At 34.4% G+C, this 14165-nt stretch overlaps 1 protein-coding gene across 5 annotated transcripts in view; it reads right to left on the bottom strand.

The window, feature by feature from the left end:
* Nucleotides 1–14165, bottom strand: part of LOC135123375 (cGMP-dependent protein kinase, isozyme 2 forms cD4/T1/T3A/T3B-like) — a 368990-nt gene that overhangs the window by 25168 nt on the left and 329657 nt on the right. Inside the window, exons 2-3 of one of the 5 annotated variants that reach the window (XM_064047973.1) lie at nucleotides 4684–5081; nucleotides 4089–4540 (exon numbers count right to left, since the gene is read on the bottom strand). The exons of the other annotated variants lie outside the window; for them this stretch is intronic. Of the exons in view, the coding sequence (XP_063904043.1) occupies nucleotides 4089–4540; nucleotides 4684–5078 (847 nt within the window). The 5' untranslated portion in view covers nucleotides 5079–5081. The remainder of the gene's footprint in view (nucleotides 1–4088; nucleotides 4541–4683; nucleotides 5082–14165) is intronic. 5 annotated transcript variants of the gene reach the window in all.

Below are 14165 nucleotides of genomic sequence, written 5' to 3'. Positions count from 1 at the left end.
TTCTATGAAGTTTCGATGGTGTATACCAAATTCAGTATCAAAATCGTAAAAATGGGGAAGTTTTTATGAAAATTTACACCATTCGAAAATTGTAACGAGAGTCTGTAAGGGTTCAGTTTGAAAAGAAAGCTGAAATTTTTGGTCTTTGCGAACAGTTTTTCAGGAGTTTCAATTCATTAGGGTTCATTCAAAAAGAACCAAATTCTATGAAGTTTCGATGGTGTATACCAAATTCAGTATCAAAATCGTAAAAATGGGGAAGTTTTCATGAAAATTTACACCATTCGAAAATTCAAAACGAGAGTCTGTAAGAGTTCAGTTTGAAAAGAAGGCTGAACTTTTTGGTTTTTGCGAACAGTTTATTAGGAGTTTCAATTCATTAGGGTTCATTCAAAAAGAACTAAATTCTATGAAGTATCGATGGTGTATACCAAATTCAGTATCAAAATCGTAAAAATGGGGAAGTTTTCATGAAAATTTACACCATTCGAAAATTGTAACGAGAGTCTGTAAGGGTTCAGTTTGAAAAGAAAGCTGAAATTTTTGGTCTTTGCGAACAGTTTTTCAGGAGTTTCAATTCATTAGGGTTCATTCAAAAAGAACCAAATTCTATGAAGTTTCGATGGTGTATACCAAATTCAGTATCAAAATCGTAAAAATGGGGAAGTTTTTATGAAAATTTACACCATTCGAAAATTCTAAACGAGAGTCTGTAAGGGTTCAGTTTGAAAAGAAGGCTGAAATTTTTGGGCTTTGCGAACAGTTTATCAGGAGTTTCAATTCAATAGGGTTCATTCAAAAAGAACCAAATTCTATGAAGTATCGATGGTGTATACTAAATTCAGTATCAAAATCGTAAAAATGGGGAAGTTTTCATGAAAATTTACACCATTCGAAAATTCAAAACGAGAGTCTGTAAGGGTTCAGTTTGAAAAGAAGGCTGAAATTTTTGGGCTTTGCGAACAGTTTATCAGGAATTTCAATTCATTAAGGTTCATTCAAAAAGAACCAAATTCTATGAAGTTTTGATGTTGTATACTAAGTTCAGTACTACAATTTTTTTAGAAGCTGCTCAAACAAGTTAAACTTGTCATGACTACCGCGTAAATGATGGCCAACAATTGAAAATAATATTTGGAAAAGACAGTATTCATCCAGGACCAACCATTTTGAGAAATGTGAAAGATTTAACCAATGACCAAAAAAAAAAAATAGGTACGCACCAAATCACTGAAGACAACAGAAGAAGGAAGAGAAAGAAATGTTAGTTGATGTATATTTAGAACGTTTACAAAGTATTCCTATCAAAGACGACAAAAAAAACACAAAATATTGCGTTGAATATTTGGGATACATACTTAGTTCAAGAAAAAAATTACCAGGACTCTCAATATTTCATGAAATTCTATACCATTCGAAAATTGAAAGCAAGATTATGGAAGGGTTCAATTTAACAAGAAGCCTAAAATTTTTGGACTTCAATACAAGACTGGACTCAGTAAAGTTTATCGGGGGTTTTAGGAGTGTTTTAAGGTTCATTCAAAAAGAAACAAATTGTGACAAGTTTCGATAGTGTAGCCCAAGTTCAGTATCAAAGAAATTTTTAGGAGTTGCTTAAAGAGCTTAAATTTGTCATGACTACAGTGTAAATGACTACAAACACAATTAATAGAAACAGAAAAAAATACAGATACCATATTACTGAAGACAAAAAAAAAGAAGGAAGACGAAAATAAATCTTGGTTGATGTAATATATTTAGAAGATTTAGAAAGTATTCTGTCACAGGCGGCACAAAACAGAAGAAGCAGAACACTGGATATTTGGGATCTAATTCCAAAAAAAAAAAAAAACTATACTTTCACAATGATTCTAAAAAATATCATTCATTAAACATTAAAGACGAAATTTTACAAGGTTTAAAGTTCGAAATATATGAAGAGAGCAATTGTTCCAAAAATCTGAATGGTCGAACAATGAAGGTCGTAATTTCCGTTTTTTTTTTTCGGAAAATATAAAATTCGATCCCAGAGACCGAAAAAATTGCTTGGGATTGTAGGACGTGCAGCCACTTTCGCTTTCCGGAACACAAGAACAGAAAAAATACATCGGATATATAAAATTAGATAGGATAGTAAAATTCTGAGGCGAATTTAATAATTTGGAAACTGAGTGATGGGGTGATGAAGCCTTTCACAGAAAAAAGTGGAATCTCTAAGACAATTACTGGACTCAAACATTTGGGACAAAAGATAAAGAGAACATCACAAGATTCTTTCACCGATACTTGCAAAAACAAAGTGACTGAAGAAAAAAATGATGTGGGTACGAAAGCTAGAGGACATGGAAAAGAAAAAAGCAACAAAACAGACATAGACGTAGGAGGTACAAGCGATTTTACAAACTTGGCATCAGAGCAGGGATATCGATTAAAAAGGGGATTTTAGGTCAAACATCGTTCATTTTATTTAGTTGTAGGCAAATGCATGAAAGTTTTATATAAATGTGCATCTGAGAATAGTATATTGTTTTATTAGGCTTAAAAGTGGTGGTTATTTTTGGAGAGAAACTGAGTAGGTGAAACTACAAATTCTAATGGGCAATACGTTGCAAATATTCTATAAATTATAAAAAAATCCATTTTTCAAGGATGGATTTAAATTAACTTCGCTTGCATTAGTGTTCAAATTGTATCTTAGTAGCGTCAATCAGGTTGGTTATATTTACCAATGCACGGTTGCAAGGTTGTATCAACATTGTTGCATAATTAGGGCAAATTTGCAATTTTGGTATGTGATAAGGTAAGTAAACTGATGTAAAGCGAACTTAAATTTGCTCTGTGACCCAATTTTTTAAATGATAATGTTAATTCAAATATAATAATACAGATATACTAACGGACGGCGCTGCATACTGTTTCGCTCACGCCTTAAGTTTAGTAGCTGAAGTCATCCAGAATCAATATGAAGACGTCAATGGTTTAATTTCCAACGTAAAGAAACTATTTTTTAACGCGCATTTGAGGATCCAAGCCTTCCGGAAAGCCTTACCGGTTTGTCCATTGCCTCCAGAACCTGTTCTGACAAGAGGGGTTCATGGATTGAAGCGGCAATAAAAATCGCTTTTTTAGCCTAAAATCCGTTTTTTACTTATGACTTGTAACGGTAGAAACCCGACTGCGTGAAATTAATCGCACTTCCTGCGTTTCCGTCGTGATCGCCCGTCGAAGTCTCCTCGTCGACAGCATGAAGAACGCGCTACCCAGCCGACGGCATTATCGAACAAGACCATCTATCATGCGTCCGCACGACACGACCGGCTCGATAAATTTCCGTCGCCTGCAACGTAAGTAATTTCTCGGTGGAGCGCAGCACCGACCGGCAGCACAGCACATAACATCATCGTTAATTCCCTACAATACAAATAAAGCAAGTGCACCGGTTGTCGGCGAGACACCGAATCACCGATAGCTTTTTTAAGCGTGCAGGCCCGCGGGACCGTCATTACGGTTAATTGCTGGATTATGGTTAAAGGTGATGGGAAAGAGGAATCGATTTGGTTGGGAGCGTCTGGTTGCTGTCTCGACGTGCAGACAACGGATGGCTCGCTGCGGGCGAAGAGCTTGATTGAGTTTTTGTCGAGGATGGTCGAACGGGAATTGTTGGAGCGATGATTTTGACATCTTAAAAATAAAGTTCCATTTTAATTTATGTATTGTACAGGTACTTAGGCAACGTGGTACCACTATTTCAACTCTAAGTGTTAATGTTTTCGTTTATTTTGCATGGTCGTAGAGTACTCATGACTTAGTGCCTTGATCATACAGTACCTCCGGTAATGACCACTTGCAACACGACGTTATTTATATTGCAAACATTACAAAATCTCTCATCCATCCTTCCCACCCAACCCATCATTACCCCGACCAGGCCAACCCACCGAATTCCTGTAACGTCTTTCGCAAACTGTCATTTTTTCCCGCAACAAAGCGGCCATTTAGCGCCGCCACACCCACAATGGAAATTCTCGGCAGCGCCCAGACAAGTACGTAGGAAGACCTCCGAATCCCCGTCCAAAAAAACAACTCACCCGAATCGCTCTTGACCACCTCTTCGCTCTTGCACTGCAGATTCCCCGTCCTTCTTCTCCGCACCGCGTACGTATGCACAGGAACTATCAATTTAGGTCTCGGAATTAAAAAGTCACTCTTATTCGCGGTAGTACTGGGTGCTTCCACCCCACTTTTGTACAAATTGTAGATTTGTTCGTCGGTTTGGGCCGGGGTTTCTTCGCTGACTTCCGAAGGCGACGGCGTGAGGTTCCGCGGCGGAATCCGCTGGCGTACCTTCTTGGGTACTTCTTCGGTGAGGGTCAGCACTGTGTCGCCCAAAATGTGCTTGTTCTGGTCGTCAACCCACTCGCTCACCCGCTCCGTGACACCTCCGTCGCTCTCGTCGTCGAACCTCACCGACTTGATCTGTTTCTCGAGGTCGTTGATGACGTTCTTGAACTTCTCGTCGCTGCTGGGCGGGAGCTTGGTCCTTGCGGAGCAAAACCGTTGCAAAAATTTGAACCCGAACCGGGAGAACCGACACCATCTTACCCCTCGACATTTACTAACACATATAATAAACCTAATTCTGGGTTAAGATAGTACCGGCTCTGCCTCGCGTCCACCAAGTACCTGGGCTTCGGCTTCGGCTTCTCCTCCTTCACGCTGCGGCTCCGCTGCACCTTCGTCTGCGACGGTAAATAGTAGTTCGCCATGTTGCCATTAATCCTCGCTAGACACTTCTCGCTGTGGTACTTCATCTTCTCCTTCTTGGGTACCGCGTACAGCTGCTCCTCCTGCGCCAGCTCGTCGAGCATGTTCTGGTACTGGCCCAGTTTCGACGAAAGGGTACCTTCGCTGTACTTGTCCCATGAGTTGGAGCCCGAGCTGCTGGTGCTGGAGAGGTTCCTCTGGGCGTCCTCCCAGTTGGCCTCGTACTGGCGGCCGCGGATGTCGTTGGAGATGTCCATCTCCAGCCAAGCGGGATCGTTGACCACCGCCTTGCCCGGGTAGTGTTTGATCTTCATTTTCTGCACAGAGTCGAGTGTGAGGAAGAGCTGTGGAACCGAGGCGTTGCTGCTGGCCTGTTTTCTGGATGGCTGAGCGTTGCGTTGGTTTCTCGTGCGGGTGATAACGCGATTAATGCGGAGGTTTGCAGGCCGCGGAGGGAGAAAGCGGAGTGTGTGTATTAATTTTATGGCGGAGTGAACAGTATCGGAACTAGCGGAGCTCCCTGCGGGGAGAGATTTCGTCCGGATGTTTCGCGAAGCGGACGAGGCACTTTTTAAATTCCGAAGACGGGTACTTTCGAAGAAAAGCGAGTTTGCATAGTTTTTCATTAAAAATTTTAGAGAATTTGACTATGGTATTAAAATAATATACTATTATACATATATAATACAAGGTTGAAATCGTATACATCTCACGAATACGAAGAAACAAGTATTTCAGGGTTTGTAGTAGAGTAAAATGAGTACTTTGTGTCAGGTCAGGTCAGGAAAAGTCAGGTCACCAAAAGTCAGGTCAGGACAAGTCAGGTCAGGACAAGTCAGGTCAAGACAAGTTAGGTCTAGACAAGCCCTGTCAAGAGGTAACTGATGTATAATGAACATTTTTCTAAAGAATCTTACAAAATCTTATAAAATATTTATCAAAGACCTAACGCTTAAAAAGAAAGTAGTACTTTCCGTAGTTTACGTTTTCTATTAAATCAAAACTAAAGATGAAACGCAAGCTATTATAATAATATAAGAGAATTTTAATCGTGTTATTAAAAATTAATAATGAGATAACTGTAAATACAGACCGTAATTTTCTCTCAATAATTTTCGATTTATTTTTGAAATCAAAAATATTCTTTTGTTGTGGAAAATATGTTGGTCTCTCCAATTAACAAAAATGGCAATAAATAAGAAAGATCTAATAATAATGATAATTTCTTGTCGTGAATAGAAAACTACATTCATATATTAAGAAAAAAAGGAAAAATATAAACCCCGCCCACCCACCCTCATCTCAAATGTGATGACTTTTTTGTTCGTTCGGACTGTCAGATAGGATCGAAAAAGGCTTAACAATTTAGAAGTGACACCAAAGTTTACAAGCTTTCTAAACAGAATATTCTGGTCAATTTGATCAGCTGTCTTTGTAAAGTCGGTATAAATGACATCGACTTGAGATTGATCTTCTAAACTTGGAAACACACTGTAAGACTGATTAGACTGATTTTGGCAAACGGCATATCCTCTAAAAAAATATGGGCGGGTGGGCGGGGCTAGTAATTGCCTACACAAGACTGATATTGCCAAATAACATACCTTCTCAGAAAATAAAGGGCGGGTGGGCGGGGCCAGTACCTACCAAGATAAGACTGATTTTGCCAAATGACATACCCTCTAAGAAAATAAAGGGTAGAATTTGGCAAAGTCAGTCTTATCTTGGCAAGTAGTTAAACAGTGGGCGGGTGGGGCGGGGCTACTATTTGATAAGATGAGACTGAATTTGGCAAATGACTCCGCTTGAGAAAATAGAGGGCGGGTGGGCGGTACTAGTACTTCAAAGATACGACTGAAGAATATTAAGAGTGGTTACTAGAATGAAGTAGGTGGGCGGGGTTACTGCTTGCTTATAAGAAATATAAGAAAAAAGTTAACCTTACTTAACTTAAATACTACAAAAAAAGTAAAATTTGCCGCTTTTTATAATTTTTTTAAATTATATATAACCTAGGTTCTATACATTTTTTAAAGTACATCATTGAAAAATCATATTTTTAAAATTTATAGTTTAGATTTTAATATTTTCATATATATGTAGTTCTTATTGGTTATTACGACATAATTTTCGGCCAACTTTGCTCTTTCAACAAATTCTTGGATAACTAGATAAGAAATTTCAAAAATCGGACAATATTACAATATACAGAGTCACTCACTAAGTGCGCGGTCTCTAATATATCATGAATAAGAGATATAAAAAAAAAATTAGAAGTCAGTCGCATACACAAAATTTATTTTCAACTATACAGAGTGTTATTTTTGAGGCGTAACATGTAACTAGTTTTTTTTTTAACACATCCTATGTATTTTTACAAACTCTGATTGGCCTCGTTGTAGATTTTATAACTATTGTTTATTTTTGAAATTCACTCCAGTTCACAGAAAAAAAATCACAATAATGTTATTTAAAACAGTATTACGATATTTTATCGAGAAATAAATGCTTTTTAATGAAACCGAATTTTAATATAGTGTTTACAAAAAAAAAAAAATTAAACGACACTTTTGTTCTCTTTCTTTCAATATGTCGATATTTTTTCCAAAAAAGTAAAATAATGCAATAATTATTTAAGTTTTTAAATATTTACTGGAGGAACGGATCGTGGGTCATGTACCGGGTGATTTTATTTTAATTTCTGATCTAGTTTTTGCTGCCCATTACGTCACTAAATTACGTAAGTCATCTCTTGGAACATACGTGTTTTAACATAACCTCAATTGTGCTTTCTTTTCATTTTCGCAAGTCAAGTTACGACATACTTTTCGGTCAGATTTGTTTTGCCAACAAATTCTTGGATGACTAGAACAGAAATTTAAAAATTCAGCCGATACAACAATATACAAGGTGTCATTAATATTTTATGAATTATAAGAAACAAAAAAAGTTAGATGCTGTTGTTTTTGAGGCGTAAAAAGTAACTAGTTTTTTTTTTTTTAATGAAACATACTATATATTTTTACAAAGTCTGATTGCCTTCGTTTATAACTATTGTTTACTGTTGAAATTCCGATCACAATAATGTTTTTTAAAACTGTGTTGCCATATTTTATCGAGATCGAGACATAAACAGAAGTACGCATTTTGTTATGTTATTAATTCAACCAAATTTTAATATACAGAGTGTTTATAAAAAAATCTAAAAAATACTTTTGTTCTTTTTCTTTTAATATGTCGATATTTCTCCCAAAAAAGTAAAATACTGCAATAATTATTTAAGTCTTTAGATATTTACTGGATGAGCGGATTGTGGGTCATGTACCGGGCGATTTTTTTAAATTTCCTGATCTAGTTTTTGCTGTCCATTACGTCACTAACTTATGTCGTCTCTTGGAACATACAATGTGCTTTAACATAACCTCAATCGTGCTTTCCTTTCATTTTCGCATTTTGTTTTGTCAACAAGTTCTTGGGTGACTAGATCAGAAGATAAAAAAAACACCATGTACAACAATATACAGGGTGAGTCACTAAGCGGGCGGTTTTTAATATATCATGATTCATGAAGTAGAAATAACAAAAAAAGTTAGAAACCAAAGTTGCATTGTTCTGACAGCAGCACACTCTAAATTTATTTGCAACTATACAGAGTATTGTTTTTGAGATATAACATGTAACTATTTTTTTTTAATAGAACATCCTATATCTTTGATATACTCTGACTATCAAATAACCATTGTTTATTTTTGAAATTCCGATGCGACGTTGCCAGGTCATTCCAGTTCATCAAAAAAAAAAATCACAATAATGTTATTTAAAAACTTGTTGCTATATTTTATGGAGAGATAAACAGAAGAACGTACTTTGTATTGTCAATAAAATCAAATTTTAATATACAGAGTGTTTATAAAAAAATCTAAAAAGACAATTTTGTTCTCTTGTCTTAATATGTTGATATTTCTCACAAAAAAATTAGAAATTACAATAACTATCACTTTCAATATACTAGTAAATACTAAAAAAAAAGAAAACACTGAAATAGAAATTTATATTATACCATCGAGCCAATCCGTAATTTTTTGGCCACCCTGTATGATCCAACCAACACAGTTTTGTAAAAGATAGATGTGTATCGTCTAATCTTTGTTTATTTACACAATTCTAAGTAATTTTCTTAATGAAAAAACCCACGCTGCCGGTAATTACATCGACTTTTCGAGGGCGTTAGGTGAATAAACTTAATTCTTTTTATATCTATGAATATTTACTTCAGTTGTTAGTATCTTAGTTAACGAGGAAACTCGAAAGTGATGTTATTACAAAATTTTACGTCTGGTGTGACCCAGGGCTGATTCTGGGGCTTCTGCTCTTGGTCTTGCTCATTAACGATATTTGTACGAATTGCGCCATAAGGAAACTTTATAAATTTCGAAAAAAACTTCTTTTTAAATCTAGAATTCTACCCAGTTTTATAATCAAAACAAAGCATTCCAAATTAACTGGAACAAGTAAACATTTAAATGCGTTCTATTTAGAACTACAATTTAAAATTATTTTCAAATATACAGGCTGTTCCACCCAAAAGTTACAAGTTCTGCTATACTTTTTAAACGAAACAGCCACACGAAACAAAAAACGATATCATTGTATTTAAAAATTAATGTGCATTTTTTCCACACAAACAGAATTACTCTCACGAGTCGAAAGCGAGTCATTTTTTTCAACTAGTGAATAAAACAACAATTTCTTAGATGCTCTGATTATAACAACATTCACCTTTAAATGATAATGTATAGTATCAATAATAATAAACTAAATGATATTGTTAATGCTCGCTGCGCTCGAGCCGCAATTTGCTCACACGTCCAGTAAAGTCCCGCGTTTCTATGAATATGTACAAATTCTATTATTTAATTGTTGCAGATTCGTTATCCGTGCACACATAACACCACGAAATATCGTCTCACTTAAATTATTCGGAATTTCAACAAAAAACTGAAAATGCAAATTTAATTCAGTCTAGCTTTCTAAATTCCAATATCTCGCGCCTAATAATACGATTGCCGCGACTTACAAACCGATTTTCGCGTTAGTAAATCGAGAAAGTGCTGTTAAAACGTGTTTGGAAAAGTTATTTGATGTCGGAAGCCTAACAAATGTGCCAATTTGTTTACTTTTTTTGTATCGCCAAAAAAAACTTTTCATTATTGTTAACAATATCGAAACAAGTTTCGATCTCGTCCTATTAAATTAGAGAATACACAGATAGGAGATAGAAATTTAAATGAAACAAATTCGAGTTTTGATTAAATTAATTGCCTGACCATTAGTAGCCTCAATATTTTTTGCCCAGTTTCACATGTTAGAGATAATTAAATTGATATGGAATTCTGATGGATAAGAGTCGGAGGAAATAGAAATTGGGAAAAAAACGAAACGAGTTCACAGTAATGATGACTCGGTTTTTATAAGAAGATTTTGAGCAGGCGATGTTGAGGAGGATAATGGAAGCTATATTGTGCGATATGACTTCGCCCTAGCAACTTCCCTCGAATATTTGTTTAAATTGGCAAAATTGACAAGGAAGGTCAACTTGCCATAAAACAATTACCAAAGTTGCCCAATTTGGTTGATTAAGTCAAAAAAAGTCAATTTATTTTAAATAGTAATAAAAGCAAAATAATTAAAACCTAAAACACGTTTGAAAGAAAGGTCAACTTAAATTTCAAATAAGTATAAGTCCACACAAAAACAAAAACCTTGACGGTAATGTCAATGTGTTCAGCGCTTAGTCATTTCCAATATCCAAGACCAAAAATAGATCAACTGTTAGAATACAAAACACAGGTGTTGTTAACACCAAACTATTAACAAAAATGCATTCACCAATTACTAAAACACGTATTTCACACATTTTATGCAACTCCTTTGTCTTCCAGCCCGCTGAAATTCTAGCCGGCTCGATGACCTTATTCTATAATAGATCCACAGCAAATACCAACCAATTAAATGGAAGAAACCTCGATTATTTAGAGGCTAATTAGGTAAATTTCGTCTCATTAAAGGCGTTCGGAGTTACATAATGTTGCATCGTCGAGAGTTTGCGCCAAAGCGCAAAAAACCCATGCAGTCATTCATCTCGGATCAAATTAATTGACAGTTTGTGTGAAAACCACATAAATGGAACGAATGCGGTTCTGAAGAAATGAAAAACGGGCAAAAAGAAACCAGGAATCGTTACGCGAGTAATTTGATATCGGCCGTAATCGAATATTTGAGGTTTATCAATTGTGAGACGAGATGGTGATTCTTCATCCAAATCGCCTTTCACTCGTATCGCGGAATGGGAAAGAAGAAGCCGGAAAAAGGTGTCAATTACTGCGATTGACTGATTTGTTCTGAGAATGATGGTTTTTGTGTGGTAAAATTTTAGTTAAATGATATGGCAACAAAAATATTAAAAACGACACCGGTAGTAGTTGATGCCACGAAAAATGTAGAATCAAAAGAAAAAAATTAATAAGTAATGGAAAAGAACAAGAAAGGAAAGTAGAGAAAAGCAGCTTTCAAAAAAACGTGGATTAATGGAAGATTGTACGAAAATTTGGACACGCAGGGTTAAATATTCTCGACATCAATTTATAATAAAATTATATTAAGTAGTTCTAAAATAAAACACTAGGGGGCCCAAATTGTTTCAAATTTTAGAGAAATAAAATAACAAGTGCCTCCACAATTCTTTTGATTCTTGAAAAAAAAAATAAATAAAAAAAATAAAAAAAATTGGAACTTAAAAATTAAATTTTTTTTAATGAAATCACGAAACTGTAAGATACTTTTACATTCAAAAAAGACACTAGGAACCCTAAGAATTTTCAAAAACCACACCAGGAGGCTCCAAGATTATTTTACACAATCTTTGAAATAAAACACTAGGAATCCCAAGATTAATTATTTTAATTCTTAAAAAAGACATTGGAGATTCTCAGATTCTATCACAATTTCTTTTAAACTCTTTAAAATAGAACACTCGGAACTCTAAAATTCTTGAAAAGTTTTTCTAGAATCTCCAAGATTCTTTTGCGTTCTGAAAAAGGACACCAGGTCCCTAAAGTTATTTTTAATATTTAAAAAAGAACACCAGCGCTTCTCAGATTCTTTTAAATTCGTTCCAAAATAAAAGGAGTCTCACATTTTTTTTAAATGTGAAAAAAACAACTCTGGACACGTAAGATCCTCTTAAATTCTTAAAAAAGACACTAGGAACCCCAAGACTGTTTAATTTTTTCAACACCAAGGGACTCCAAAGATTCTTTTAAATTCTACTTCACTAGGGAACCCTAGATTTTTCAAAAACAAAACACCAGGGGCTCCTAAAATCCCTCGAGTTTTTCTAAAAAGACACTTGGAACTCTCAGATTTTTTCAACTTTTAAAGAAAAAACACCAAGTACCTCCGAGATTGTTTCAAATTCGTTCTAAAATAAAACCACATGGGTTTAAAATTTCCTTTAAACTCTTTAAAAATAGTACACTCTGAATTCAAAATTCTTGAAAGTTTTTACAAAATGAAACCAGAAATTTCCAAAATTCTTTTAATTCTCAAAAAGACACCAGGGACCCCAAGATTCTTTCGAAGTTTAAAGAAATAAAACACCAACGGCTTAAAAGCTCTTTTAAATTCTTTGGAATAGAACACTCGAAATTCCAAGATTTTAGAAAGCTTTACCAAAATGAAACCAGGAATCTCAAAGATTCTTTTACATTCTCAAAAACACCAGAGGTTTCGAAGATTCTTCTAAATACTTAAAAAAATATACTAGGGCCCCTCAGATTTTTTTAAATTTTGAGTAAATAAGACACGAAGTAAAATTTCTTTTAAATTCTCTAAAATAAAACACTCAGAGCTCCAAGATTCTTGAAACGTCTTCGAAAATGAAATCAGGAATCTCTAATATTATTTTAGATTCTCAACAAAATGCACGAGGTGCGGCAAAGTTCTTTCAATTTTTGTTTATTTTTTTTTTTTTTCAAAAACGAAACACCAAGAGAACAAATTTCCTTTAAATTCTAAAAAAAAAGGCGAGACTCTAAGACTCTTTGAATTCTTTTCAACATGAAACCAAATTTGTTCTAAAATAGAACACCAGTGGCGCAATTTTTTTAAACTCTAAAATAACATTTGCAACTCTAAGAATCTTGAAAGTTTTTCAGAATGAAATTTAGAATCTCCAAAATTTTTTTACATTCTGAAAGACACCAAGGACATCAAAATTCTTTACATTTTTTTTTTTTGAAAAATAAAACACCAGGAGCTCAAAATTTCTTTTAAACTCTTTAAAATAACTAAAGATCTTCAAAATTGTTTTACATTCTCAAAAAGTTACTAGAGATCCCTCAGATTTTTTCAAATTTTATCAAAAACAAAACACCAGGAGCTTTTGACATTGTCTCAAATTTTAAAGAAATAAAACATGAGAGGCTTAAAAGTTCCTTTAAATTTTTTAAAACAGAACACTGGGAACCAAAATTTCTGAAAATTTTTCCAAAATGAAACCAAGAATCTTTAAGATTCTTTTCAAAAATAAAACATCAGGTGCTCGTTTCAAAGATTCTTTTACGTTCTTAAAAAAAGACACTGTGAGCCCTCAGATTCTTTAAAATTTTACAGAAAGAAAACACCAGAGGCGTAAAATTTCTTTCAAAAATTCTTTAAAATAACACTCGCATCTCTAAGAATCTTCAAAGTTTTTCCAAAATGAAACCAGAAATTTCCAAAATTCTCTTTACATTATCAAAAAGACACCAGGGACTCTAATAGTCTTTCAAATTTTTCAAAAAAAAAAAAAAGGGCTCCTAAGATTCTTCAAAATTCTTAATCAAAAAAGCAGAAGAGGCCTTCAGATTCTTTAAATTTTGAACAAATAAAACACGAAGTGAATTCTTTTAAATTCGTTCTGAATTAAAATACGAGGGGCTTAAAATTCCTTTTAAAATCTTTAAAATAAAACACTCGGAACTTCAAGATTCTTGAAAGGTCTTCCAAAATGAAATCAGGAATCTCTAATACTCGTTTACATCCTCAAAAAAGACGCCAGAGATCCCAAAGTTCTTAAATTTTTTTTTCAAAAATGAAGAACCAAGTGCCTCCAAGATTTTTTCAAATTCGTTCCAAAGTAAAACACCAAGAGATCTTTTTTTTAATTCTAAAAAAAAAAAAACCGCCAAATTTCTTTTGAATTCCTTAAAACAGAATACTCGAAATGTCAAGATCCTTGAAAATTTTTCAAACATGAAATCAAGAATGTCAAAAGTTCTTTTATATTCTCAAAGATATCAAGGACACCAAGATTCTTTAAAAAAAATTTCAAAAACAAGAGTCTAGAGATTCTTAGGATT

Source organism: Zophobas morio, unplaced genomic scaffold, assembly GCF_036711695.1.
Source record: "Zophobas morio isolate AGI-343-1 ecotype UQ-CSIRO unplaced genomic scaffold, CSIRO_AGI_Zmor_V1 ptg000006l, whole genome shotgun sequence".
NCBI lineage: Eukaryota > Metazoa > Arthropoda > Insecta > Coleoptera > Tenebrionidae > Zophobas > Zophobas morio.
This window is presented reverse-complemented; position numbering and strand designations above follow the sequence as displayed.